Here is a 27,792-nt window from a genome sequence, read left to right on the forward strand (position 1 = left end):
ATGAATCAGCAGCAAAAGAATCACGCGCTGCCAAAACCGCTGAAATGACAGTTTCTACCCCCCGTTAATAAAGAGTAGGAATATCACGCGATGATCTCCACCAATCAGGTGAGAGTTCTGCCACTCCCAAAAACCAACGCGCTCTGGAAAGAAGAGCGAGGAAGCCAGTTTGCAACCAACCGCAGAACGTTTGACTTGACTTGGTGGAAATCAATTGCGGAATTGATCAGATCATTTCGGACCTCCCATACTATCACGCGAAAATTAATCGATATAGTGCGCGGTAAACTATTCGAAACAGTAATAGCCAAACGGTCGAAATATTTGGGTTTCAGAATTTTGGAGAGTATTTTCTTGTAACTCACAAAGGTTAATGTTGTTTAGAATTATTCCTTGAGTTCCCAGTTGTGGATCCTTCGGGGATACAATCTTCCTTCTCCACCAGAATCGGAGTTTCTTTGATTCTTTTATGGATACTTCTTATCGCATCGCGTTCATCCACTTGCTTAATGTTAATTTTCACAGATTTTCAGTTATTGTTTTTGGTTGAGAATGCTCACACACACAGCACTGCTTGACCAGTCCTCTTAATATGCAAGAAATATTGCTACTTTTGATTAAAGGACTCCATGTCCCTGTTCAATTTCGACCGTTTGGCTATTACTGTTTCGAATAGTTTACCGCGCACTATATCGATTAATTTTCGCGTGATAGTATGGGAGGTCCGAAATGATCTGATCAATTCCGCAATTGATTTCCACCAAGTCAAGTCAAACGTTCTGCGGTTGGTTGCAAACTGGCTTCCTCGCTCTTCTTTCCAGAGCGCGTTGGTTTTTGGGAGTGGCAGAACTCTCACCTGATTGGTGGAGATCATCGCGTGATATTCCTACTCTTTATTAACGGGGGGTAGAAACTGTCATTTCAGCGGTTTTGGCAGCGCGTGATTCTTTTGCTGCTGATTCATTGTCCGGTTGGCGTCAATCCGTGACCATGAACAGGGCGTTCAACGGTGTTTTGTCTTGCGCGCTGCTGATGTTGCAGTTTTGAGCTTATGGCTCACGGAGTTTGGCTTTATTAATATAGAATGATCGTGTCAAAACCGATCTTGTAGAGGTTTTGGACATCACACAACCTACTCTCAATTGTCTCTCGCTCGACTCTCAAGTTTTTTTACAGGTGAGAGTTGGATTATTGATTCTCAATTCTTTCTCAATCTACTCTCCATTTTTTTTGGTGTCGAGAGTTGCATTATTGATTTTCTATTGTCCCTGAATCTAATTTCAACTTTTTTGAGAGTTGAGAGTTGATTGTTGAATATTGATTTTCAATTACCTCTCAATTTACTCTCAACTCTCAAAAGAGTTGAAAGTAAATTGAGAGATAATTGAAAATCAATATTCAACTATCAACTCTCAACTCTCAAAAAAGTTGAAACTAGATTTAGGGACAATACAGAATCAATAATGCAACTCTCGACACCAAAAAAAAAATGGAGAGTAGATTGAGAAAGAATTGAGAATCAATAATCCAACTCTCAACTGTAAAAAAACTTGAGAGTCGAACGAGAGACAATTGAGAGTAGGTTGTGTGATGTCCAAAACCTCTACAAGATCGGTTTTGACACGATCATTCTATATTAANTTTGAGAGTTGAGAGTTGGATTTTTGATTCTTGATTCTCAAATGTCTCACAATCGACTCTCAACTTTTTTAAGAGTTGAGAGTTGCATTACTGACTCTCAATTGTCACTCAATCTACTCTCAACTCTTTTGAGAGTTGAAAATGGGATTTTTCGTTCTCAATTGTTCTTTCGTTCTCAATTGTTTTGAGAGTTGAGAATTGCATTTTTCAACCTCAATTGTCCCAATTGAGACAATTGAGAATCAATAATCCAACTCTCAACTCCCAAAAAAGTTTGGAGTAGATTGAGAGACAATTGAAAATCAATAATCCGGTACTCAATTCTCAAAAAAGTTGAGAGTCGATTGTGAGACATTTGAGAATCAAGAATCAAAAATCCACTCTCAACTCTCAAAAGAGTTGAAAGTAAATTGAGAGATAATTGAAAATCAATATTCAACTATCAACTCTCAACTCTCAAAAAAGTTGAAACTAGATTTAGGGACAATACAGAATCAATAATGCAACTCTCGACACCAAAAAAAAAATGGAGAGTAGATTGAGAAAGAATTGAGAATCAATAATCCAACTCTCAACTGTAAAAAAACTTGAGAGTCGAACGAGAGACAATTGAGAGTAGATTGAGAGATAATTGAGAATCAACTCTAAAAAAAAATTGAGAGTCGAGTGACAAACATTCCAGAACCAAAAATAAAAAATCCAACTCTCAACTCCCAAAAAAATTGGGAGTAGATTGAGGGATAATTGAGAATCGATAGTTCAGTTCTCAACTCTCAAAAAAGTCGAGAGTCGAGTGAGAGACATTTCAAAATGAAAAATCCTATTAAAAAAAAAAATCAAATTATCAACTCTTAAAAAAGTTGCGAGTAGATTGAGAGACAATTGAGAATCGATAATCCAACTCTCAAAAAAAGTTGAGAGTCGATTGAGAGATATTTTACAATCAAAAATGAAAAATTCAACTCTCAACCCTCAAAACAGTTGAGAGTAAATTGAGAGACAATTGAGAATCAACAATCCAACTCTCAACTCTAAATAAAGTCGAGTCAATTGAGGGACAATTGAGAATCAACAATCCAACTTTCAACTCCCAAAAAAGTTGAGAGTAGATAGAAAGACATTTGAGAATCGATAATCAAAAATTCAACTCTTAATTCTCAAAAAAGTTGAGAGTAGATTGAGGGACAATTGAGAATCAATAATCCAACTCCCAGTACTCAAAAAAGTTGAGAATTGAGTAAGAGACATTGCAGAATCAAAAATAAAGAATCCGACTCTCGACTCTCAAAAAAGTTGAGAGTAGATTGAGAGACAATTGAGAATCGATAATCCAAACTCTCAACTCTAAAGAAAGGTGAGATTCAATTGAGAAACAGTTGAGAATCAAAAATCTTATTTTCAAAAAACAAATTGTCTTCTCAACTCCTAAAAAAATTGAGAGTAAATGAAGAGACAGTTGAGAATCAAAAGCCCTGTTTTCAAGAAAACTCGGATTTTCAACTCTGAAAAAGTTGAGCCGATTGAAAGACATTTGAGAATCAAAAATCAAAAATTAAATGTCCAATTCTGAAAAAAGGTGATTGAAAATGGAGAGGTCACTAGGAATAAAAAATCCAATTGTCAAGTATCTCAAAAGTTGATTGTAAAGAGAGCGACTAGCATAGAATGCACTCTAGGCCCCGTCACTCCAACTCTCAACTAAATCTTAATTCCTCTCAAACACAGGAAATTATCGAGACTCCAACTATCAACTTGGTCCGCCAGGGATATAGCTTGGAATAAAAACTTTTTTTTGGCAGTGGCTATTCACACTCCCGCGTGAATCCCTCCGGTACACTCCGTACACTCCATGGGATTTTCTGAGTGATTCACGCAGGCACGGAGTAGTTCATTGGGCATGTAGATAGTGCAGTGAATGAGACCCGCAGGGAACCAGGTAATGTAGTTGCAGTGATTCACGCAAGAGTGAGTAGAGTGGGTTATATTACTTTCAGCGGCCAATGACAATAATTTTTTGAAAAAATCTTAAGTCAACATACTAATTATTTTGAACTCTTTTCACACCTTCCATGAACCAATACCAACGAAAAATGACACCCGACATATGTCTGTGGGCTATCTCCAACACCCCACCTCGAGGTCTCGCTACGCATGCGCGCAGCTCTCTCTACGCTTGGACTTCTGCATGTGCACATGTTCTTTTCTCTGCTTCTGCTTAATTTCTATTATTTTCAAATAAATAAGGTAGGAACTCTAAATTTTAAACATGAATTTCACAGAATTTCTAATAGCTTCAAACTCAGAAAAAAACTTTGATCCCATTATTAATAAAATACAACATCTTGAATGATAAATTAAAATGTCCCACATGTGAGTCTGATTTGAGGTTAAACCTAGACAGTTTGTACTTCAGATGCAGACGCTCTGTTTTGTCAAATAGAGAACACAATAATAATAATGAACGTATAAATTGCAATTTTAAAATAAAAGTTTACTTCAATACAATTTTTGATTTTATTAAAATAAAAATCACTGTTTTCAAATTTTTTGCATTTAAACTCAGTCTCAGCACAACACAGAGGTTTCTAGCTGGAGAGCTAAGACTATCAGAGAAATCTATAGTCAATCTGAATAAAATATTCAGGTTAACTTGTAAAGTATATATAGATAAAAATAAACAAAAACTGGGGGGCATCAACCATATAGTTGAAATCGATGAAACTAGGTTTGGTCCAGGGGAAAAATCAATTAATAGAGAAGAAAGGTACTGGGTCCTTGGTGGGATAGACAGAACTACTAAAGAGACATTTAGTCTCGTAATAGAAGACAGAACTTCAGACACACTCATAAGACATATTAAGGATAATGTACATCTGGGTACTACCATACACACAGATGGTTGGGCCGCATACAGACGGATCACCAACCATGGGTACGTACATAAATATGTAAACCACAAATACAATTTTGTGGATCCAGATGACAATACACACACTCAAAATATTGAGTCAATGTGGAACAACATTAAAAGAGAAATCCCTCGAAAAGGAGGTAAAAAAGAATATTATCCACTATACTATGCAGAGTTTGTGTTTAAGAAATTATTTAAACCTGAAGAGATTAACAAAAAGTTTCTCCAACATCTGTCTACCATTGAGCCAGTGCAATTTAGAATTTTACTAGACAATTTAAAATAAATTTGCAGACAAACCGAATTTTCAAATTTTGAATTTTTAAATAATTTAAATTTTTATTGAAATTTTATGAATATTAGACCCAAAAACGAATATCTGACAGACTGGAAATACAATCTCATGTGAAACAAATAAATAACAGCAGGTGAGGCGTAATGGAAGAAGGAAATAAAATAAATGTTCTCTTCCAACAAATTTAATTTTATAAATGTACCGTTAGAAGGACGGAGGAGTTGTTTGTGAAATAACCTCATCGAAAGATTGTTACACTACTGAGGGTGTAAATACATCTTACAGGAGGGGTTCTCATTACAATTTGGGGTTATTGGCAATTTATTGCATTAACTCCCAAACATTTTTGGGACCAATGCCCCGCCGTGTCCACGTCACGGTCCTGGAAGCATGACTGAGTGCGGTGGCCGGGAGTAAATTCATTGAAAAATCAATAAAGATGATTTAAATAACAAAATATAAACAGAATAGTGTTAAACAACCTTCAAAAAACATGTATTTACAACCACTCTATTNGGTGTAAATACATCTTACAGGAGGGGTTCTCCTTACAATTTGGGGTTATTGGCAATTTATTGCATTAACTCCCAAACATTTTTGGGACCAATGCCCCGCCGTGTCCACGTCACGGTCCTGGAAGCATGACTGAGTGCGGTGGCCGGGAGTAAATTCATTGAAAAATCAATAAAGATGATTTAAATAACAAAATATAAACAGAATAGTGTTAAACAACCTTCAAAAAACATGTATTTACAACCACTCTATTCGTGGCCGTCCAAAGTAATATTACCCGAGTGGTTTAGGTAGTATATTTCCTGTTCGGAGTGATTCACGCAGGAGTGAGTGGAGTGATTCACGCAGAATATTTTCTGTTCGGAGTAATTCACGCCAGAGTGAGTGGAGGGGTTGATGTAGGATTTGCATAGATGTGAGTGAGTCACAGAGAATATTTCTGGAGTGGTTCACGCTTAATATTTTTTGCACGGAGTGATTCACGTAAGAGTGAGTGGAGCGATTCATGCAGTATTTGCATAGCTGTGAGTGAGTGTAGTGGTTCATATAGTGATTCACGCAAGAGTGAGTGCAGTGGTTCACACAGAAGTGTTTTTGTTCAGAGTTATTCACGCAAGAGTGAGTCGACTGGTTCACGCAGCACTTGCATAGATGCGAATGATTCATGTAGAATATTTTCTGTTCGGAGTGATTCACGCAATAGGGAGTAGAGTGATTCACACAGAATATTTCCTGTTCGGAGCGATTCACGCAAAATGCGCAGCATTTGCGCAAATGGAAGCTGCGGAATGTAGAATTCAGGACCCAGTCAGATAGTGCTGTTAGGGGGGGGGGGATAAAGTAACGTCAGTCCCACAGATGACCCTAGTGATTTATGCAAGGGTGAGTGAAGTTATTCACGCATTGTTTATATAAATGGTAAGGATTCACGCAGGATGTTCTCTATTCTGCCTGATTCTCGCTGAATATTTTCTATTGGGAGTGATTCACGCAAGAATGAGTGAAGTGGTTCACATAGAGTAGTTTCTTTTCAGAGTGATTCACGCACAATCCGCAACATTCGCACAAATGTGTGCCACGGAACGTAGGATTTCAGGACCCAGTCAGATAGTGCTGTTAGGGGCAGGGGGGGGGATAAAGTAACGTCAGTACCACAAATACCCCTAGTGATTTATGCAAGGGTGAGGGAAATTATTCATGCAGTACTTATATAAATGGGAGGGAGCCACGCAGAATGTTTCAATTCTGCTTGATTCTCGCAGAATATTTTCTGTTCGGGATGATTCACACAGAATATTGTCAGTGTCTATTCGCACGCTCCACGGTAAATTTTACCGTGTACTCACGGTAAATTCTCACTCACATATCTTGTCTGACAACTCTGCTATGAACTCTGCTTTTCAATTCTGACGATTGAGTTGAAAAGCAGAGTTGTGATAGCATTGTCCAGCGGGGTCTAAGAGTCTCCCCTGGATATCTTTTCCCCCCATGGATACTATAGTGATCGCCAGGTAGTTGACGGCATTCGCAACATAAAAGCATGAAGAAGATTTATTCGTTGCGAGGGTTGTTTTGCGACAACTCTCCGCAATAAGTGTTTCAAAAAACTGAGCCAAGTACGTTGGTCCTGAGAATTTTCTAAACAATTTTTTTCTTAAAGAAACACTCATATTGACACTTTTTATCATTGACTTTGTGTTGATAACCACACTTTTTATGGTCGTACCCACTCCGTAACTCACAGGAATAGACAATATTGAGTTGGCATTGATGAGTTCAAACTTATAAAATTTGCAACAGTACAAGCCGACTGTAGGAAAAAGCTGAAATTGTTTCTAGATGTTATGAAAAGTTCTGTGGTTTTTGAAAATGACAAGTTCAACTTCATGAACTTGTCATGTCGAAATTCCTTACTTTCGAATATATCTTTGGAAAACCTCAATGATAACCCACCGTTTCATGAAACACCCCTGCAAAGCTCCCCTCTTTACCAGCCCCCCCCCCGGATATCACTATCCCCCTCTTTGGGAAATTGTCCCTGAAATATTGAAAATTTTTTCTAGATTATAGAAAATATTTTTTTCTAAAATTAAGTATATTTTAGTTTAAAATTAATCCCAATTTTGATCATTAATTTTAACCGATTTATTTATTTTATAAAAAAGTTGCTAGATTTTAGAGACCACCGTTTCTAAAATTTGGAAACTTTTTTGTGGGAGTTCGGTGAGGGATAGCTAGGTTGTGTAACGTATAACACTCGGAATTCGTGTAGTATATCGAATAAGATTTATTCACAGCAATGTAACTTGGTTTACACCATGAGAGCTGGAACGAGAGTGTGCTCTCGCGACAACGGTATTAATCATCCGAACAAGGATGTCCGAATTATAGCGAATCGTCGCGAGGTGTTGTGATAAGGTATTCAGTTGCTAAGCCGATTGTACCTCTAATCATTATGGCACAATTCATTATACCACTTAATTACGGCACAATTTATTACAGCACATTTCATTACAGGAACATTTCATTACAGGAATATTTCATTACAGCAGATTTCATCAGAACAGTAATTCATCATCATATTTCCATCATTACAATTTGAATTCAATGCATCATTCACATCACGATCAAAAATCACGGCTGAATACTATGAGCAACTCCACGCAAATACTCAATGATATCGGCATCTTCGCTCCACTCCATAACGACTGTAAAAAGCCGGGCATCATAATCGATGTACTTCTTCCTCTTAGAACGTATCACCAATCGACCAGCATTGTACTGTTCCCAAATAGATTCCGCTGATGCTTGCTCAACTTCGTGTTTACTTTCAAATGAGAAGAAAATACGAACAGCCTCGAATTTATATGTCAATTGATGAATCCCGCAATAATAAAAACTTCCGTAATGAATTGTCCATATGATGAAAAATGCTATAATGAATTGTCCCCATACTGACTTGACCATATGATGAAAAATGCTATAATGAATTGGCCCCGTAATCACTTTTTGTAATGAAATGTACCGTAAAATAACACGACTGTAATGAATAGAGGTAATACCTGCTAAGCCAAGCCCGAACACAATACATTGAAATAATCTGAAATTAATATAATAGTAGCTTCGCTACATTTTTTCTGAAGCTAATCCACTTTTTTTTTCCGTATGAATCAAAACGAAAAATCGGTCCGTATCAAAGCGAAAAATCGGCTTGACTCAAACCGAAAAATTAGTCTGAATCAGACCCGAAAAATCGACCTGAATCAGACCGGAAAATCGACTTGAATCAAACCGAAAAATTGACTAGAATTACCTCGCTATCCACTACCTGAAACAGGCAGAATTTCGGCATGAGTCACTCCATTTATCGGTTTGATTCACGCCGATTTTTCGGTGTGATTCAAACCAATTTTTCGGCTTGATTGAAACCGAGGTCGGCTGGACCCGTTTCTATTTGGAATAAACCACTTTTCAACTTATATCAGATCCGGAATTCGGATTAGCCTAGTCCGAGTCACTCGCTCTGAATCAAGTCGAAAATCGGTTAGAATCAAACAGACGTCGACTTGAGTCAGTACTTTTTTTTTGGTATGGGCGCACTAGCGGAAATGTTCCGCCATTAGCCACACGTATGCTATACGAGAGTCGCCTCTGGGAAGTCCGGGCAACGGCGCTCGAACATTTGATTTCTACGAGGGGAGGAAATGAGAAAAAGCCCAGGGTAGGCCGAGGATGGCCCGGTGCTGACCAATATTGGACCAGCCTTGGCCAATCTTGGGCCATTCCTCATCTCCTATTAGGGGATGTATTTACGGAAAGAACTATTTTTTCTTCAAACGACAGGAGGAAAGTGTTTCATTCTTCGCATTTCTGAGATTTTTGATGATATTCAGAATCAAAATATACCATGCAGTTTTCACACACGGCTCAGAATGTCCTGTTCTCCTCTCTTGGTGTACAATATTAACGGAAGACTACTATGGAATTTGAAAGTCTTTATTAGAGCTGGCACCCTATTGAGTGACTTTTGATATATGACGGTCATGTTAAAGAATGGGAAAGACAATCAATTTTTCTCTATACGTCTACAAAAAATTACATTTTTCATTTTCACTTTGAAGATCGTCTAAGTAGATCATACTTGGATTTTCATCCGATTGACATTTTCTGTTCAAACTGTTCATTAGACTCCAAAAGCCAAACCAAAAACCCATTTTACGATCCATTGGATAGATCATGGAAAAAAAAATTGAAAAAGAAAATTGATTAGTTACCGCACAATATATGAACAAAAAAAATGACTTTTTTATTTGTTTATGGTTTATCCAATGAATCGTGAATTGAGTTTTTTGTGATATTTGCCTCAAAAGTGCACTTTTATAAATGGTTTAGTATGCGTAAAGCGGTTGTTTTCCGCATGGCGCGTATAATGTTCATGAGCATGCGTAAAGTGAATTCTCGTAAGCGAAGCTTTACGCACTCGAAATTTACTTTTTGTCATTCAGGCCATAAGACAGCGCTACACTCCCTATAACCGTTATGACAAAAAATATCATTCGCTACATGGCCTAAAGAACTTTTTTAGCTCATATGATTGCACCCTCGCCTTTGGCTCGGGCTGCTGTCATATTTGCCAGAAAAGTTTTTTCGGCACCTATCACCAAATATACTATTACGCACTTGGCGAGCATGTAGCTAGCACATTGTCAACAAGGTGAGGGGTAAGGGTCAAAAACGTGTTCACAAACCCCATATATAAGCAGAAATTTGAATGATTAATAAAAAGGAATGAAACGATAAAAGTACTCGGCGTTTTTTCTACAATTTTCGTTTTATCATTCTTGATTATTATATGACACATTCAGTTCGTTCGCAAATTGTCGTTTTGTGGCGAAAATTAGTGACGAGACTCCTTAAAGGTCAAATGGAAATGTTTAGACATAAAGGACGTTTTTTAAAAAGTAAGATGTCTTTTTGACATATACATTTGAATTTTCTTTCTAATAGAGCAAGCACACTCATCACAACTATTGCATTCATATTATGCTACTTCTTCACCTTGGTTCTAACATTTTTTTTAAACTTAAATCCCTTGAGTACACAGTCATGAATTCAAAAATCTGAGCATTCTTTGAAATCACTAATCTAATCAACCCCCAGGTCTTCACACGGGAAGCAACGGAAAGAAACGTGTGCATAGCAGCGGCAGAGAAGGTACCAAGTGCGGCGGATGACAAGAAATTCGATGCAATAATTCAAAAGCTCTCAAAAAAACCAAATGCAAGAGCAGTTGTCCTCTTTACAAGAGCAGAGGATGCCAGGAGAATTTTAGAAGCAGCGAGAAGATCCAATTTGAGTCAGTCGTTTCAGTGGATAGCATCAGATGGTTGGGGTCGTCAAAACAAATTAGTTGAGGGCATTGAAGATGAGGCGGAGGGAGCAATTACCGTGGAACTACAGTCGAAAAATATCCCCGGCTTCGACGAATACATGGCTGAGTTAACGCCCGAAAATAATCGTAGGAATCCTTGGTTCGGAGAGTACTGGGAAGAAGTATTCGGTTGTGTACTCAGAAAAAATATACCCTTGGAAACCCACAAAAGTCTAAATATTTGTTCATCAAAATTAAGCCTAACACCTACTAATGGTTATGAACAAGAGTCCAAGGTACAATTTGTTGTTGATGCTGTCTATGCTTTTGCCATCGCACTACATAATCTACAGCGAGATCTGTGCGGCAAGAGTAAAGCCCTTTGTCAGGCGATGATCGATTATGACAAGGGTATATTCTACAAGAAGTACCTACTCAACGTTTCGTTTACAGGTGAGTGCGGCTTTTCCCAGAGGTAAAGACATGGTAAAATGGATGGGGGAGGGCAGCATCAATAATTGTCCAATAGAAATTAACAGGATGTCTATAGTTTGCTCCTTTTTAGCGTTCCGACACATTTAAATTGTGTAGATCTTTGATGAGCGCAGATTATCTACGAATTTCATATGAATTAGTTCTGGAAATAGCGAGCACATTAGTATATTTATTGACAGAGACAAGTGTCTCTTAATGAAATGTTTTATCTCATATGTTTGAAGATATTGGCAAAATAATTCATATGCCATCATGAGCCTACCATCAGGTCATCATAGGCTCTGACCCTGTTCTAGTAGTTGAATGATTTTAGACGTACAACGGATTGCATTAGTCACATAATTTCTATGTTGATACTAGATTTTGCAGGTCGTTTGGGAAGAGCAATTCACATGAATACAACACACACCCGAAAAAATCGTCCTGAATCAAACCGAAAAATCGCTTTGAGTCAAGTCGGACTGAATTATGCCAGGAATCAACTCATTTCCTGTCGGATCGTCAGAATGAATCAAGTCTGACTCGGAGAGATGCAAACTGGCATATTGCTCTGATTCAAGTCGACTTTTCGGTGTCATTTAAGTCGATTTTTCGGTTTGATCCAAGTGGATTCTTGGGCTTGATTCAAGTCGATTCTAGACGATTATACATGGGTGAGGTTTATGAATGGAGAATTTTATCAACGGGTGGGGGTTCTCAAATGCGAGTCTTATATAGAGGGAAATAATACTGTAATGAATCATTGTATTAAAAAAAATTGACGAAGACGTTTATTTATCAGAGAAAAGACATTTACTGAATAATGAAAGAATAAAAAATGATGAAAGAAGATAGTGGCGTGAATAACGTGAGAATAGAAGAAGTAGTGTTTCGTTAGATCGAGAAAGAGATGAGTAGAGAAGATCGAATATCGAATTCCGTAACTACTCCCTCCTTACAGAAAAGATCTGCCTGTCAAGGATGATTGAGATAACTTTCAATTGATCGAAAGAACATAAATTATCGAAATTAGAACCTGGGATCCATAAGCCTAATTGTCTTCTAAAATCCAGGCGGAAAATTACAAGGGAGAAATGGTTCATCTAGACATATTCGTATTTATTTCATCTTGAAAGATGAGTTGGGAGAGCACCCGATGCATAATCGGAAGGTCCCGGGTTCAAATCCCGGACTATCCATCCAGTCGGGACTATCCATGTTTTTAAGTAATAATTTTCCGGTTATTCATATTGAGAATAATCCCAGGTTCTCTCCTAGCTCATCCAAATCACAGCCAATCATTTCCTATGACGTCACAAAGATGTGGAACGCTATATAAATTCCTTTCTTTTAATGTAAAAAAAAGCCCCAATATAAATGAAAGCCCAAATATCGTAAGAATAGTAAATCAATTAATTAAATCTTCTATGAAAATTCCATCAGAAGAAGTAGCAATGGAAAAAAATCGAAAATAAATTCGCAGTAAACCAGATTCGAAAGTTTATAAAAGAAAAATAGTAAAAAAAATCCTCAATGGCTGTAACCCTGTTACAGCCGGTAAACTTGATGTGGACACATCTATGTTATCCATGCTTTTATAGTCGTCACCGAGAAATAGCTTAAAGATTTCAACTTGTGAGTGCAAATTCCACTTTGGTATCTAAATTTGACGAGAGAAATATGAAGAAGAAATTGCCTTCGATCCCGCGAAAATGCTAATTATTGCAGAAGAATTCATAACATATCCTTCGCGAATTATTTATTCCTTTAAAATTGCAGGTGGCTATATCTTCGATACAGCTGTAATTGTACATCCATACGTCTATGCTCTTTCCTTCTCTCTCGTATGTCCTAGAAATTCCTTACATTCCCTCAAATTTTCTAGGAACTCCCTAAATTCCTCCGAAATTGATAAAAATTCCTTGAATTTCCTCAAAATTTCTGGAAACTTCTCGAATTCTCTCGAAATTTCTGGGAACTCCTTGCATGCCCTCGAATTTTCTAAGAACTCCCTGTATTTCCTCAAAATTTATAGAAATTCATTAAATGTCCTCGAATTTTTATTAAAACTTCTCGAATTTCATCGAAATTTTTAGAAACTCCTCGAATTTCTTCGAAATTTCTGCAAACTCCATACGTTCCATTAGATTTTCTAGAAATTTCTTGAAATCCCTCGAATTTTCCAGAAACTCCTTGCATTCCTTCGAATTTTCTAGAAATTCCACGAATTTCCTCGAAATTTCTAGAAACTTCTTGCATTCCATCAAACTTTCTAGAAACTCCATGAATTTCCTCACAATTTCTAGAAACTCCTTGCATTTTGTTGAATTTTCTAGAAACTCCTTGAATTCTCTCGAATTTTCTAGAAACTCCTCGAGTTCCCTCAATTTTTAGAAACTCTTTCAATTCCCTCGACATTTATCGAAATTCCTTGCAGTCCCTTGAATTTTCTAGTCCCTTGAATTCTCAGAACGTTTTTAGAAACTCATTGAATTCCTTCGAATTTTCTAGAAACTGCCTGAATTCCCTCGAAATTTCTAGAAATTCCTTGAATCCGCTAGAAGTATTTAAAAACTTCTCGAATTACTTCGAAATTTCCAGAGACACCTTGAATTTCCTCAAAATTCATACAGACTCCTTGCATTCCCTTGAATTTGTTAGAAACGTCTTGAATTTACTCGAATTTTCTAGAAACTCCTTGCATTCTTTCTCATTTTCTAAAAACTCCCTGAATTTCCTCGGAACTTCTATAAACTCCCTACATTTCCTTGAATTTTCTGGAAAATCCTTGAATTCTCACGAGTTTTCTAGAAACTCTGAATTCCCTCGAATTTTCTAGTTTTAAGAATTCTCATAGATGGCGCTGCACATAAGGACCGTTTCACAAATTGACCATATACTGAAACCATGGACGTATCCACATCCAAAATAACCTAACTGTTCACTGCTCGCGATATTAACAGTTCCACTGCAGATTTAAGACTGCCGCTGAATCGCACTGGTTCCCCCTATATAGGGATTTTTAAATCTACAAACTTCTACACTGGAAATTTCTAGAGAGCTTAGTCGATAACTTATCCTAGAATACTCAGGCGGTAACTTATCATCAATTAAATTATAGTTCACTTGCGATTCAATAGATGGCGTTAAACATAACGGTTTTCTGAAATCTCCCCCCAGCTTGAGACCATAGACGTTTCCACGTCAAAATAGGAAAAATAAAACTTTTGGTTGAGGTTTAAAATGAATCATATGAGCTTTTAAGTCAAATATTGAATTCATTCACTCGCTTTTGATGTGCAATTTATCTCGAATGTCAAGATGAACAGAATTCAATTGATTTCTCAAATCATCCACAAAATTAGGCAGATTCTGAGAGTTATTTTCAGAAGGAATACCACGAATCAAATCTAAAGGAATTCACAATAATAACATTTGTCCTAGTAATAACATTCAGGGGGAATATTCAGTCGTTTGATGAACTGAATAGCGATAGGCTAGAAGAAATAGAGGAATTCATTGATTCCAATCTTTTGATTTTCATTGAAAAATTTCGAGGGATAATTACGAAGAGTTCGAATCAGTCGTTCCACCATACGATTAGATTGCGGGTGGAGAGAGGCAGTCCTAATTTTAGAAATACCGAGAAGTTTCATTACCTCTTTCAAAAGAGTAGAGTCAAAATTACGTCCCTGATCCGGCTGTACTCCTAGGGAAATTCCAAAAGGGCTAAAGAAATCTCGAATTAAAGCATAAGCTACAGTGAAAGCTTGACAATCTGGATGAGGAACGGTTTTCGGCCAGTGAGTGAAATAATCAGTTATGACGAGGATATAACGATTTCGTGAGGACGAATATTCGGAGAAGACCGACGATATCAATGGCGATACTTGCCAAAGGAAAACCAACATTGTGGATTTGCAATTTTTACACCAATTTTCTACGTCCGATTTGCATGAAGCCCAATAACAGTTTTTACGAATTTTAGCAAGTGTTCTATTGATTCCAAAATGTCCAGCATCTGGAGTATTATGAGCATTGAAAAGAATCTCCGAAATAATTCGTTCGGCAATAATTATCTGAAAGAAGTTTTTGTTTTGACTCCTCGATTCCTAGCGTCGATAGAAAATATCATTCTTGATCTCAAGAGATTCCTAATGGAGTAGATTAGATTTAGAAGATTCATAGCGGATGACAGCCTTGCTACATTTTTTACAATCGCATGGACGATGAGAGAGAGAATCTGCGTTACTATGAAAATATAACCTGGTCGATGAGCTATCTCAAAGTCGAAGGTAAAGAGAAATTCTATCCGCCTAGCAATCTGATTCTCGATTTTTTGGAATGAAATTAACCATTTCAGAGCGGCATGGTCAGTACGAATTGAGAGTCATCGACCTAATTGTTACGTCCGGAGACGTTATCCGCGTCGATGGAAAACAGTTAAAATATCAATTATTTTAATATACTGAGACGACCACTAAAATTATCCAAAATTTGTGATGTTGACACAATCACTACGATTAATCTTGTTTTAGAGTTTACTTGAAGGACGACGCCAAATAATTTCATTTCTCTTTGTCTTCGTAATTGGATAATTAATATAGGAAGGGGTACAAGGAAAGTTTAGGAAATTGAAGGACATCTCAAAATAACCCGAATATTTGTTTCGGTCTGAATAGTATTCGCGTCTAATTTCAAATGATTCGATGTTTAATATTACAAAAATTTTTATAATGTGACGTGAGGTTTTCTCACGTCTGGAAATAATAAGAAAAGCTTAGGTTGAGTAATTTAAGCTTGAGAACCGGCAAGGCTAAGCAGTCCCACGATGCTACCTGAGTTCAACATCCCAGACCCCTGCTCAGCGAGCGTGCTTGAAAATCACATGGACTCAAGCAGCTAATGAGAATAGAGTCGGTAGGGGTGCTTAGCCAGCTTTTTTGGGTCTGATCCTCTCTGGACAGACCAGCAGGGCTAGTAGTTGGGCAGCCAAGGACGAGGCAATACAAGAAATAAGATTAGCTCCGCGATACCGACCCTGATCGACTAGTGTAATTACTACAATATATCAAAATTCTACCCTAAATATACACCGTGAAGTCCGCATTTAGTCCAACGGTCAGTACCCAATCCCGGATCCCAACCACTGAGCGAACTCCCCGGGAGCTCATCGCGGAACAGCGTAATCGGGCATGATTCAGTTGAGGGTCAGCTGAGCTACGGACCAGGTGAAAGGTGATCTCCTCGAGGATAGCCAAAGGAACAGTGTGGTCCAGGTCCGACACCCATGATAGACTATCCCCGTGACAGAGAGGGCGTTTCACTCAAACGTCACAATAATCTTTTATTTTTTATGAATTATAGGTATCTAAATCGGATCTAATTTCCACTCAATTTCCCCCGAGAAATCTCTAATAAAATATAACAATATAAGCCTAAAATGGGTACTCACTCATTGTAATATTCCTTTCATTTTTAATCTTGGATAGGGTCTGAACTTAGGTCCACTAATTTTGGAATATTTGACAGAGACTTGTATTAACAGTTTTTCTTTTTATAAGTTCTTAGTTGTGAGTTTCTGTTCGTTTCTCACTCTTTCTTCACTATGTTGGTCAATACACAGGTACTGAAATAAACTTCTACTCACTGGTGGTATCGGCGAAATCGAAATAAAGATTGGAAGGTTTTAATTGAGCACGTCAGCACTTGTTGAAAAATTAATTTAGTTTTTGTCCCTTTACGCGCGAGATAAATTGCTAGTTTCGATTTTAGAGAAATTAATCCCCAGAACAGCACCAACGATCACGTTCGCACAATTTTCACACGAGAAGTCACCGTATACATAGCATGCATACTTATTAATCGAATTACAACCGGAGTTGAATACTGTCCGATTGATTCCACTATATATTTCCGCTGGGTCGTCTACTTCCGAAATCTGGCTGATGACTGGCGATCTTCGTGGCCTTTTCGCCCCGTGGCGAGAACCAGGAAATTCTAGAATATTCTTTTTGCTGATTTTGATTGGGAAATAATCGCGAAATCAGTCGTTGAACGTGTCGAAATCTGTAGGAGCGATGCACTGTGTGCTGATGCACATTCGTTGGGTGTCGAAAGTGCATTAAAATATACGAGTTTCTATTTCGACGGAATAAAATTTTGGATATAACATAATAAATAATGGAAGTGTATTGTAACCGCTTTCACATCTGCCACAAGTTCTTTCCATATAACGTAGTTTTTCTCGGAATTATTCAAGCATTGGCTGAACTAACCATAGATTTTTGCTCCGCCTTCCTGTTTTCGCGAAAGAGCGGCAACAATAGCATATTAGGACATATCAGGGTCCAGAATAAAACGTCCACCTTGAATAGCGGTAGTAAGAACTGGAAATGATGTAAGAAGAGACCTAAAATGATCGAAAGTAGTTCAGCAGTGATGAGTTCATATCTAAGGAACTTTCTCGTCACTTAACTTATGGAGAGCTTTCGCAATGGTAGCAAAATTTTCAACATAACGTCGATAATAAGAGTAAAGATCGAGGAAACTTTGAAGACATGTTTTATTCATTGGGATAGACCAAAGAATGATGAACGAAATTTTCTCTGGAGAGCATTCAATCTCATTTTCAGAAGTGGAATTGCCGACGAAAAGAATTTTTCTACGAAAGAAGACATATTTGAGGATGAATTTCTAAATTAGTGAGAGCCAGTCGATTGAAGACGATTATAAGATTATAGAGGTGCTCATTGATTGATTTTCTGACAACTAAAATGTCATCTAAATAAAATAAACAAGATTTCGAAATTAAATTTTTGAGAACGTTATTCATTACTCGAACAAACGTAATAGGGGCATTATAAAGTTTCAACGGAAACACTGCCATAATTTGTTTCTAATTGCGAACACGGTTTTTTTTCATCTTCGGAAGCCAATTCGATCTTCCAATAACCATTTTTCAAATCGATTGTTGAAAACCATGAAAAGCCTTGTGTTACGTCAAGGAGTTCATTCATCAAAAGGATTGACATGCTGTCTTTGTTAGTACTTTTATTGAGGCGATAATCAATGCAAAACCATAAAGAACCGCCTTTCTTTTTACCTAAAACAATTGGCTAAGACCAAGGTGAAGAACTAGGTTCAATGATGTTGTGACAATGAGGGTATTGTTTGCGTCCTCGATTGGACATGTGGGGTAAAATAGGCCTGAGAAGAAAACCACCGAACGACACTAGTTTCGCGATATAATAGGCGTTAGGGACCACTCACGAGGTTCTATCTCGTTGTCCTCGCCGCGAAGGGCCATCAGGAACACTGGAGAGCCTTCCTCAGAGGATTGAGTACCACCGAGGACTGCGTCCACTAATTAACGGCGCACTGATACCAGCACAAGGGCGCTCGCTCGTCCACGTGAGATTCGCACCTGTCAAAACAAGGGTGACTGTTTTGGCGGAACCATACGTTCCCTACCAAAGGGGCAGGAGCCGACGGGGCCGCTGCCGAACGGAATGGTGGGTAATGGCAAAACAGCAAAGCCTACTCCGGATTGGCCTACTCCAGCTCTGACTGGCTCACCCCAGGTACCGGAGTCAATGCCAAGGCTACGTACCTTCACATCACCGACTAGAGGGGGCACCACAAAACAGCGAGACATGGAGCTGGCCCTCGGGATTGGTTCCCACCGAGGAACTCCGGACTCAAGAGAAGCAGACTACACGGAAGTACGTCATCACGGGGCTACGAACAAGACATCCGCCTTCTTACAACTCACTCTGCGTAGCCGTCTTATATTGATCACATCGATTCTGAATAGTCCGTCTTATAATTGTCTTTTGTGTCGAGTAAAGGTCCTTATAAGTGCTTTTGGTGGCCCATCCTCCACGGGCGCGCTGAGTACTATCTTGCGGGGAGTTTCCGGAGCGATTTGGAGAGATTTTGGCGGGTTTGGACGACGAGAAGCGGCAGGCGTGGGATCGACGGAAAAACTCCACGTGCCGATCACAGGAGAAACACCACGTGCGTAACGAGCTGAGGCTGAGTGAGTTTCTAGACTATATTTTAATCTAAATTGTTAGTTTTGCGCCGTCGTTAATTCGCGAGAAATTTTGAAGAGGTCGTAGGGCCGTCTGCCCTCCTCTTTGAGGGAGAAATTATCGTTGGGGCCTCGGTAGAACAGTGAGGGATTTCAGGTGTCTCAGGCGCTGCCACGTGGACGCGACCGACGTAATTAGGGAGATTAGGGTTTTGTCGTGAATTTCGGGGTTTAAAGTACCTTTCGTGGTCCCTCATAGGCGAATATCTTTTCGAATACCTTCTGGTAGAAGAGATCGATTTATCGGCGCCGGTCGTTTTAGATATAGAGTCGATCCAGGTAGTTAGGCGAGACCAGTGGTCAGGAGGTTATCGGTCTGGGGAATTAGACGGAGATTTTGTAAGGAGCTTTCTCCTTGAAGGAATTGAATTATCTCGAGTCTTTAGTTTCCCGGTTCGGGCCGGGGCCTAGCATTGCTAGAGTCACGATAAACTGCACTTGTCTTCTTCTCTTAGATTAAGTGATTTTCATGCGAATAATCTAATTCTCTGACCGAGTCTGTCAGTATTAAGGGAAATTCCGTTAGTTATTAGAAGAGCTCTATACGTAGGACCGGAGACTGTGATATTTAATATCGATTGATAATTAGTACATTGTAAGGATTAAGTTAAAGGAACTAAGATCAGAGCGACTTAGAGTTCCGACAATTAATTTTTGATTTATTCTTTCAATTCTCTGGGGCCAGGAATTAATAACCGGAGCCATCATTGAAGGACATTGGGTCCATCTATTTTTCTTTTGGTTTTTACTTTATTTTGTTTAGTTTACGGATATTGAATCTCTATCTGGATCACTACTTTTGTTCATTTTATTTCATTATCTGCTTTATTCGGAAAATATACTTCTGTCGCCCTGGGTTAATTGAGTTTACGGCTTATTCTTCTCGCGGCTACTGATCCCTGAATCCCACTGCTGGTCCTAAGAAGTGGTGTACACGAGCCCTGGTGACAACAAATTGTTAAGCTGGGACCTTGCACTCGTGTTTCGGCGTGAGAGGAAGCTAAGCTGAGCAGAGAAGCTAAGAGAGGAATCGATTGTTCGGCCATATTCGAATTAAATACATTTGATAATTCACGAATTCAGAGCTATTACGTCGAGAGTCATTTGTAGTCACTACACGCACCTATCCACATTGTCGGCAATTTAATGGAAAATACCTGGCAATATCACAATGTGACCCATGTAGGATTTGCCGATATATACAATACGGCCAAATATTGGTCCAATATCCGATCGCCGAACATCGGGGCCCGATGAAAGGCCGCTCCACGGCCGATGATCGGAACGGACTCAATATTTGTAGGCTATTTTTCGAATAAATGGATAGTATGAATCCATCCTCTCTCTCCTAATATCCAGAATATAGATATCGATATCACGAATGGAAGCCTAAACATTTTAAGAATAATAAATCAATTAATTAACTCTTTTCATCGAAGTTACACATTAGTAAATTGATTGTTTATAATCACTTTCGGAGACTCAACCAAAAACACTATGTGGTATTTATATACCCGAAAAAAATCTATCTTCATAAGAAATTTCAAGCGGCCCAGTGGACACCGCGCTTGAATACAGATCAGATGGACTCGCGTTCAAATCCGATCGTGGGCAATTTTTTTTTATTTCATTTTTTTCTTTTTTGGGTGACTGGAATAGACAAGAAGGGTTATAAGACGATTATCAAATATTTGAACGACTTTGAAAGTTTATTTCACCGATGGGTGGCTTATAATCGACGCCAATGTTGGGCGTACATCGGTGTCTATGATGGCCCGAAGTAATGTCCCAACTCGGAATCACTCGCTGCACTCGCTCGCAAATTTGGTTTCGTCGATACCAGTGCATCAAGGACTCTTCTCAACATGTGACCTAATTATTCGCATCAAGTCGTAACTCATCGTAAACAGCCGAAATATACAATTTTTTTTCGACTTGCCAGTAGTCACTTATCGTCCGTCGTGGATATAACTAGTCACTCATCACCTCCCGCAGACATAACGCGTGGTTACTCATCGTCCTTCGTGAACACAATAAATGCATTCATTGATACTCAACGCGAGAATTAATTCACCAACCGTTTCGTGGATTATTCAACGGTATTTTAGTCAGTGCTTTAACGAATTTTATGAGTTAATTATTCATATCAAATGAATTTCAACATTTTCGCCCGTACATCAACGTGGATTTTGTCCCGAAGCTCTACAATAATACTTCAACTCCTTCAATGTAAATCATCAAGATAGTTTACACTTTGTGTATTAAAATCATCAAGCCAATTATCCATTGTACAGTAAATTCAACATGTTATTTATGTAGTAAAATCAACGGAAATTCATCGATGATTTAGTGAACAATATCAGTGAGAATTTTCCAGGACTGGATTTTAGCAAACCACGGCGCAGTATTCGAGGTCACGATACTCTTTTGTTATCAAATTTTTTCGGAAATTGCACAGTAGCTTCTGGAAATTGCATCTGATAATTGCATAGCAGCTTTTCATTTATTTCTAACCAATTGGATGTTTTGCTGAAAAAAGCCCTCGAATACTGCGCTCCGCTTGGCCAAAATCCAGTCCCGGAAAATTCTCCACCGAATACCCCTCGACCTTCAAAATTAATCACACTATTTCCCTCAAGCTTCCCTGCAAACGAACAAAAGTGTCAAGTTCTGCAGAAAAATGATTGAATATTACTCTTTTCTAATGATCCCTATTGAATTCTTATGCCGAACAAACGAATCGGGAAATTCTTAATGCGACCCAAACGGGTCACACCCACTTCAACGTACCCACAATTTAGGCAAGATTTCAAACATCCCGCTGGTCATCCGTCGTCCCCTGATGAAGGTGAGACTCGAAATCATCCTGGTGATTCTGCTGAGTTGATATAGTTGATAATTATCGACGTTGCTCTTACTGATGATCCTCTGAAGAAAACCACCTCAACTGCTCTCACAGGAGTTGTGAATTCCTTATGAGTCAAGATCGAGTGCCTTGTGATACTATCGAGGGTCAAGCTGATCATGCTAACTATTACTCTGAAGGTCGCCTCACCTCTTGGTGAGCCTCTGACCTCCTACTGGTGATGTTCTTCCTTCTGGTAAGCCCTTTGTCGACTCGAGAGAGGCGTAAATTCCCTCAGCCGGTGCCAGGCCCATTGTTGATGGTTGCTAAGATGAGAAAGACAGGGTGAGAGACGTATCACTTATTAAGATAATGATAAATGGACGATGCTACCTAACTGATGATACTCAATCCTGGAATCTCTATACTCCCCTTCGCTGATGAGAGTAGTAGTCTCGTGGTTGGACTATTCCTAACAGCGCAAGGTGTTGATCTGCTCCAGATTATGGAACGACAACATGTCTCCGATGGGTCGCTCGCTGGAATGATCAATTTTTGGATGCATTATCCATGACGAGTTCCATCTGATGCAAGTCAAGAAGTAATTTTCTCAGACTCACTAGTAAGTAAGTCCCCAGTAGGATGAAAGATGATTCTTAATTATCGTCGAGCTCTGATAAAATTGGTGCCTCTGTCATTGGTGGTAGTCACGCAGATCCCTGTCTGCTACTGACACGATTTAATTCTGCAATGATAATCTATTCTGTGTCGTTCGTAATGATTTTCTTGCTAAATGGCGCATTTTGATGTATCTGTCTCCAATCTGCTGGGCTCTTATGCCTCAATAACGTGCAAATGACGCACTGGCGTGATGAGAACGTCCTGAGATGCCTTCGCCTACGATACAGTACCGTTGCATCATGTGAACCAAGGTGAATTGAAAACATGATTATTACGTTGATGGATGTATGATGAGTTGCTCGTACATTTCTGGAGACGTATACCTCCCGCCACGTCGAAATTGTTCAATTCGACGATGGTTGGTTCAATGATGGCCTTGGTAAATTTCAAAGAATTGTTTTACTGATCGTTGACGGTTCTCTAGTTGAGGGACCACCCCAACATGGCTCAGAAGAGTCATAAATTCTTCGTTGACTAGTTGAGTATCCGTTGACTCATTGAATGCAAATTCAACTTATGCTGGGCTGGCTCCAACTTGCTCGATAAATTATCTGTTGAAACCGACCTGTTGCTGAATTTTCAGTGTGGCCTGATCAATGAATTCAGTAATGTACTTCAGGTACCTTGAAGTTCTCTGGATGATGTCACTCTGCAAATAGTTGCTATCTCATGAGTTCATAAGCCATTATGTCTCCATAAATTTTGACAAAGACCTTGTTGATGTATTGGGTGTATGACTTAATTTTTGCCGATTTTTCAGTAAATTTATTTGATAGAAAAAAATAGAGGACAACGAACTTAATCTTGGAAATATTGTCCATCGTTTTCTATGACCTTGCACCCTCTCTCAGGTAACATACGAATGCCGTTACGAAAGAAACTTGTAGGCTTCGAGGCGATAAAATCATCGACAAATTGACGCCCATTGTCCAGCCTTTTGAACTGTTTATCCACTAAGGCATGCTGCATTGATCGGAAAAAGTGATAGTCGGATGGGGCCAAATTTGATGAGTATGCTGCGTGCGGGAGAACTTCCCACACCAAGTTCAAGAGGGTCTTCTGAGTCGCGCGAGCAACGTGTGGTTAAGCATTGTCATGCAGCAGTATGACTCGCCTGCTTCCTTGCCCAGTAAATGACCTTTTCCGATCAAGTTCTTTGCTCAGCTTGTTCAATTGTCGGCTGTAGCGTTCCGCAGTCACCGTCTGACCAGTTTCCAGAAGTTCGTAATAAAGCACACCCTTCACGTCCCACCAGATACACAAGAGAATCTTCTTTAAGTGGATGTTCTGTTTCGGTGTCAATGTGCTGGGTTGCCCGGGATCTACCCACTCCTTTTTACGTTTGGGATTCTCGTAAAAAATATACTTTTCATCACCCGTCATAATTTTCCACAAGGAGTCCTTTTTTTGTTGCCGGGCAAGCAACTTTTCGAGGCTGTCCAGGGCGCGGCTAGTCATTAGGATTGAAAGCACCCCATCTTAAACGTTTGTACCAATAATTACACGTTTTATAAGACACCACGTTGGCACCAGGAACACTCCCTATTGATTCCCGTGCTTCAGAAGCATTTTATGCTTGTTGAAATTTGTATAAAATGCAGTGCCATGCCTTATCAGTTACTATCGGAAACTCTGCTATTCTGAGAGGTTATATAACTCACGTAGACTTGTCGTTCGGAGTTCTGAAACCTTTTGTCCAATCCTTTCAAAACCACAAAAGATCGCGAAAATATTTCTATTTTAAGTATAATTTTAAACTCGAAGAAAAAATCTGTAAAAATTAAGTCATACACCTAATATTTGAAGATGACCTTGATAAGTTCATTGGAAAACTATGACCATGTCCTTGATGATGACTTCGATAATGTTCGCCTGACAAGCACTATTATTAGTTGAATGCTTCCATGGAAGTTTTTCATTGATGAGTGTCGGCTATGATTATCACTGAGTGCTGCAATCGACATTAGTTGATTGCTCAATGGTTGTATCTGGGTTCTCTTGCATAAGGTTCTCTAGCATATTCCAGAGACGTAGAACCTTTTGTCCATTGTCCACCGAGTCAATGTTAACTCTCGGTGATCTGCCGGCGGTGATCTTCCATTCCCGAGGATATTGCTTGTTGATTCAAATTATTGATCGAGCTTATTTTTGAACCAGTTATTTTATCCTCCTCTGTTGAGGCGTAATGATTGGCAATGTTAATACCTATTGACCCACAATCAGCTTGCCTTTGGTACCGTTAATATGCCTCTCATTTTCTGAAGGGACTTCTCCTGGATTTTAGAGACTCTGTTCAACATAAAATCCTTCCATCTTAATGCGTGGTCTCTGATCCGCGTGGATGGCACCGATGAATGTTTTCAATGATAAAGTTCTGGTATCTGCAGCCTGCTAGAGAAACTGTCGACTCTGAATTCGACGTTGAGATGCGTAAATATACTGCAGCGCTCGTGGTGAAGTGCAACATGTCAACAAGCAATGCAATTGTATGGTCGATGCTTACGGTGATTGATAAGAGCCTAGTGGAATTTTTCATGTACTGAATTTCCGAATGTTTTCCCTGATCGTTGTGTTTTAGCGATTGTTCAGCCTTTGCTATGCTCAAAGATCACGGCCTTGTCCCGCTGATCTTGCAGATAACAGCTTCTTGTTGAGTTTTCTTCCTCTCCGTGACTAGCCTGATGTGCAGATTCGAATATTTTGAATAAAATGTGGGATCGTTGATAATCGCTTTGTTGATTGATAGTCAAGGTATTCAAGTGACGTTGACAAAACGGAAGCACGACCTACAACTGTTGGTTCTCGGAATTCCACTGGCGTTGATTTGTCTGGTGATATTTCGAATTTCACATCGTTTAGTTGATGAGTAAAGACTCGATTTTTGGCAGACATTAACCTCCACCGTGCAGAGGTGATTTAATTCACTGGTGATGGCCTTAGGTTGACTTTCAATGACTTGTAGCCGTGATCTACGTTGCGTTTCTCAACGAGTTCCGATACTGCTTACTAAGGCGATGATGTTCATCGTTGATTAGCTGTTGAGATATCTTGCATGCCACAATAATGATATTGTAGATGAATTCCGTTGGTCGATATACGATAGCAATGAATTTCTGAATGTACAGTTGAAGATCGTTAATTTTGTTGAACTGGTCTCCGATGACTTTGCGTCGGTGACGACGTTTATGAAGCCAGAAGTGAAGAATAACGCCTCAGGATGATGAAATTCTCGAGCCTGCCGCACTGCTAATGAATCCGGGATGGACCGTGATATCTTTCACCGTGAGCGAATTATCGATGATAGCAGACTGTATGGTCGAAATTAACGAAACCACGCATGCTCTGATTGTTGCCGATGACGATGATTTCTTGCCGCTGATGATATCCATTGAAGGCGATGATGGTCTCGAGAGCACGTTCATGATTGAATAAATATGATTAAATGATTAAATAAAACAAATAAAACTCGAGCTCTGTGAGATTAGGAGATCGAGGTGGCTACGGGACAAAAACTACCTCGATCAATCCAGCGATTGGGGAAAACAAGGTTTAGATGATCTCTCACAGATGGAGTGAAGTGCGATTGTGCATCATCTTGCTGGAACGATGCCTGCTGTCTAGTTGTTAACATAACATAATAATAGAAGATATTCCTTTTTGAGATTTGATTTTTGTACGATTATTCGCGTAAAAACGATGACATCATCGGAAAATATGATATGTTTGAATTTCTTCGGGCAAGACGAACAACTTTTGTAAGAGTGAAAAATGTTGTCGCATTTAAGAAAACTAACTTCATGCTCATAATATAGAAACATAAGCAAGGGGGGACTAGATTCCCTATCTTCACACATTCTTCTTTCCACAATTAATCCAATTATGGTAGCTTTCAATTAAACATGACTAATCCAATGCGATTTTGATAATTCTTCTATTTACTCATTTCAATGAGTAATTATTTGATAAGAAATAGCTTTATGTCGATTAATTTGTCAGTTCCAGAATAATTCTGACTTGAAAAGTTGAGGGTCAGAATTCTAGGGAGATTTGGACATAGGAACATCCTCCCAAAGAATCCATTTCTCCAAATCTCTCCATGGGGTTTTATATTCTCCAATCATCCTTTTGATTGATATTACCCCCTCCACCACTCAATCAATTGATCAACTTTGAGTAACGTGTATCAGTCAAAGTTATATTTTCAAACAGCGATATTTTTTTTCTCTTTTAAGTCGGTAACTAAGAAAACTATTTCATTGATTTCTGATAATTTAGAAATAAATTCATTCTGTTGCAATTTTAATCAATTTTTTGTATACGTTTTTAAATTCGAAATTATTTATGAATATTTTAATATTGAGAATTTCATTGGAAGGAAAATTCATATCTGTATCGGGATTGGAAGGAGCAGGAACAGGATTCTCCATAAGGATCTGGCTCTCATCCAACAACTCAATAAAATCCTCGATACCTTCAAATAATCAATGACTCGGTTACAATGTGTAACTTCCTAGAATCACCTTGATTCAAGCCGAACAATTGACTTGAATCGAGCCAAACTCGAGTCGTAAAATAAGGCGTGCGTTACCTTCTGCTCACCCTAGGATGTTTATGTCACGTGACTCTATTTTTTTTTTCCGAACCTGGTTACCTCACATGCATTTAACTTCTTTGAGCCACCATATTTATTTGTATAGGTGCTCATGTGGGTATACGGGAGTCCCCATCCGGCGCTCTATTTCCGAAATAAATTAAATAATTACAATTTCATGTATAGGTATTCTTATAAATTCAACATGTGATGAAGCATATCGAGCCTCACCAGCACTTGGCGTTACCAGGGATTCGCGATGGGGACACAGCTGGTATGAACGCCACAAAGCCCCAAAATAGTCCACTAGGAATGAGTTCAGTTTCAAAAGTTAGTCTCCTTCTAAGCAGGAAGGTCCTCATTACCTCCTATACC

At 38.9% G+C, this 27,792-nt stretch overlaps 1 protein-coding gene across 1 annotated transcript in view; it reads left to right on the forward strand.

The window, feature by feature from the left end:
* Window positions 1–6,218: 6,218 nt before the first annotated feature.
* Window positions 6,219–27,792, forward strand: part of LOC107042450 (metabotropic glutamate receptor-like) — a 111,755-nt gene continuing 90,181 nt past the window's right edge. The window contains exons 1-2 of the mRNA XM_015263496.1: window positions 6,219–6,242; window positions 10,521–11,184. Of these exons, the coding sequence (XP_015118982.1) occupies window positions 6,219–6,242; window positions 10,521–11,184 (688 nt within the window). The remainder of the gene's footprint in view (window positions 6,243–10,520; window positions 11,185–27,792) is intronic.

Source organism: Diachasma alloeum, unplaced genomic scaffold (assembly GCF_001412515.2).
Source record: "Diachasma alloeum isolate Michigan unplaced genomic scaffold, Dall2.0 Dall_scaffold_00470, whole genome shotgun sequence".
NCBI lineage: Eukaryota > Metazoa > Arthropoda > Insecta > Hymenoptera > Braconidae > Diachasma > Diachasma alloeum.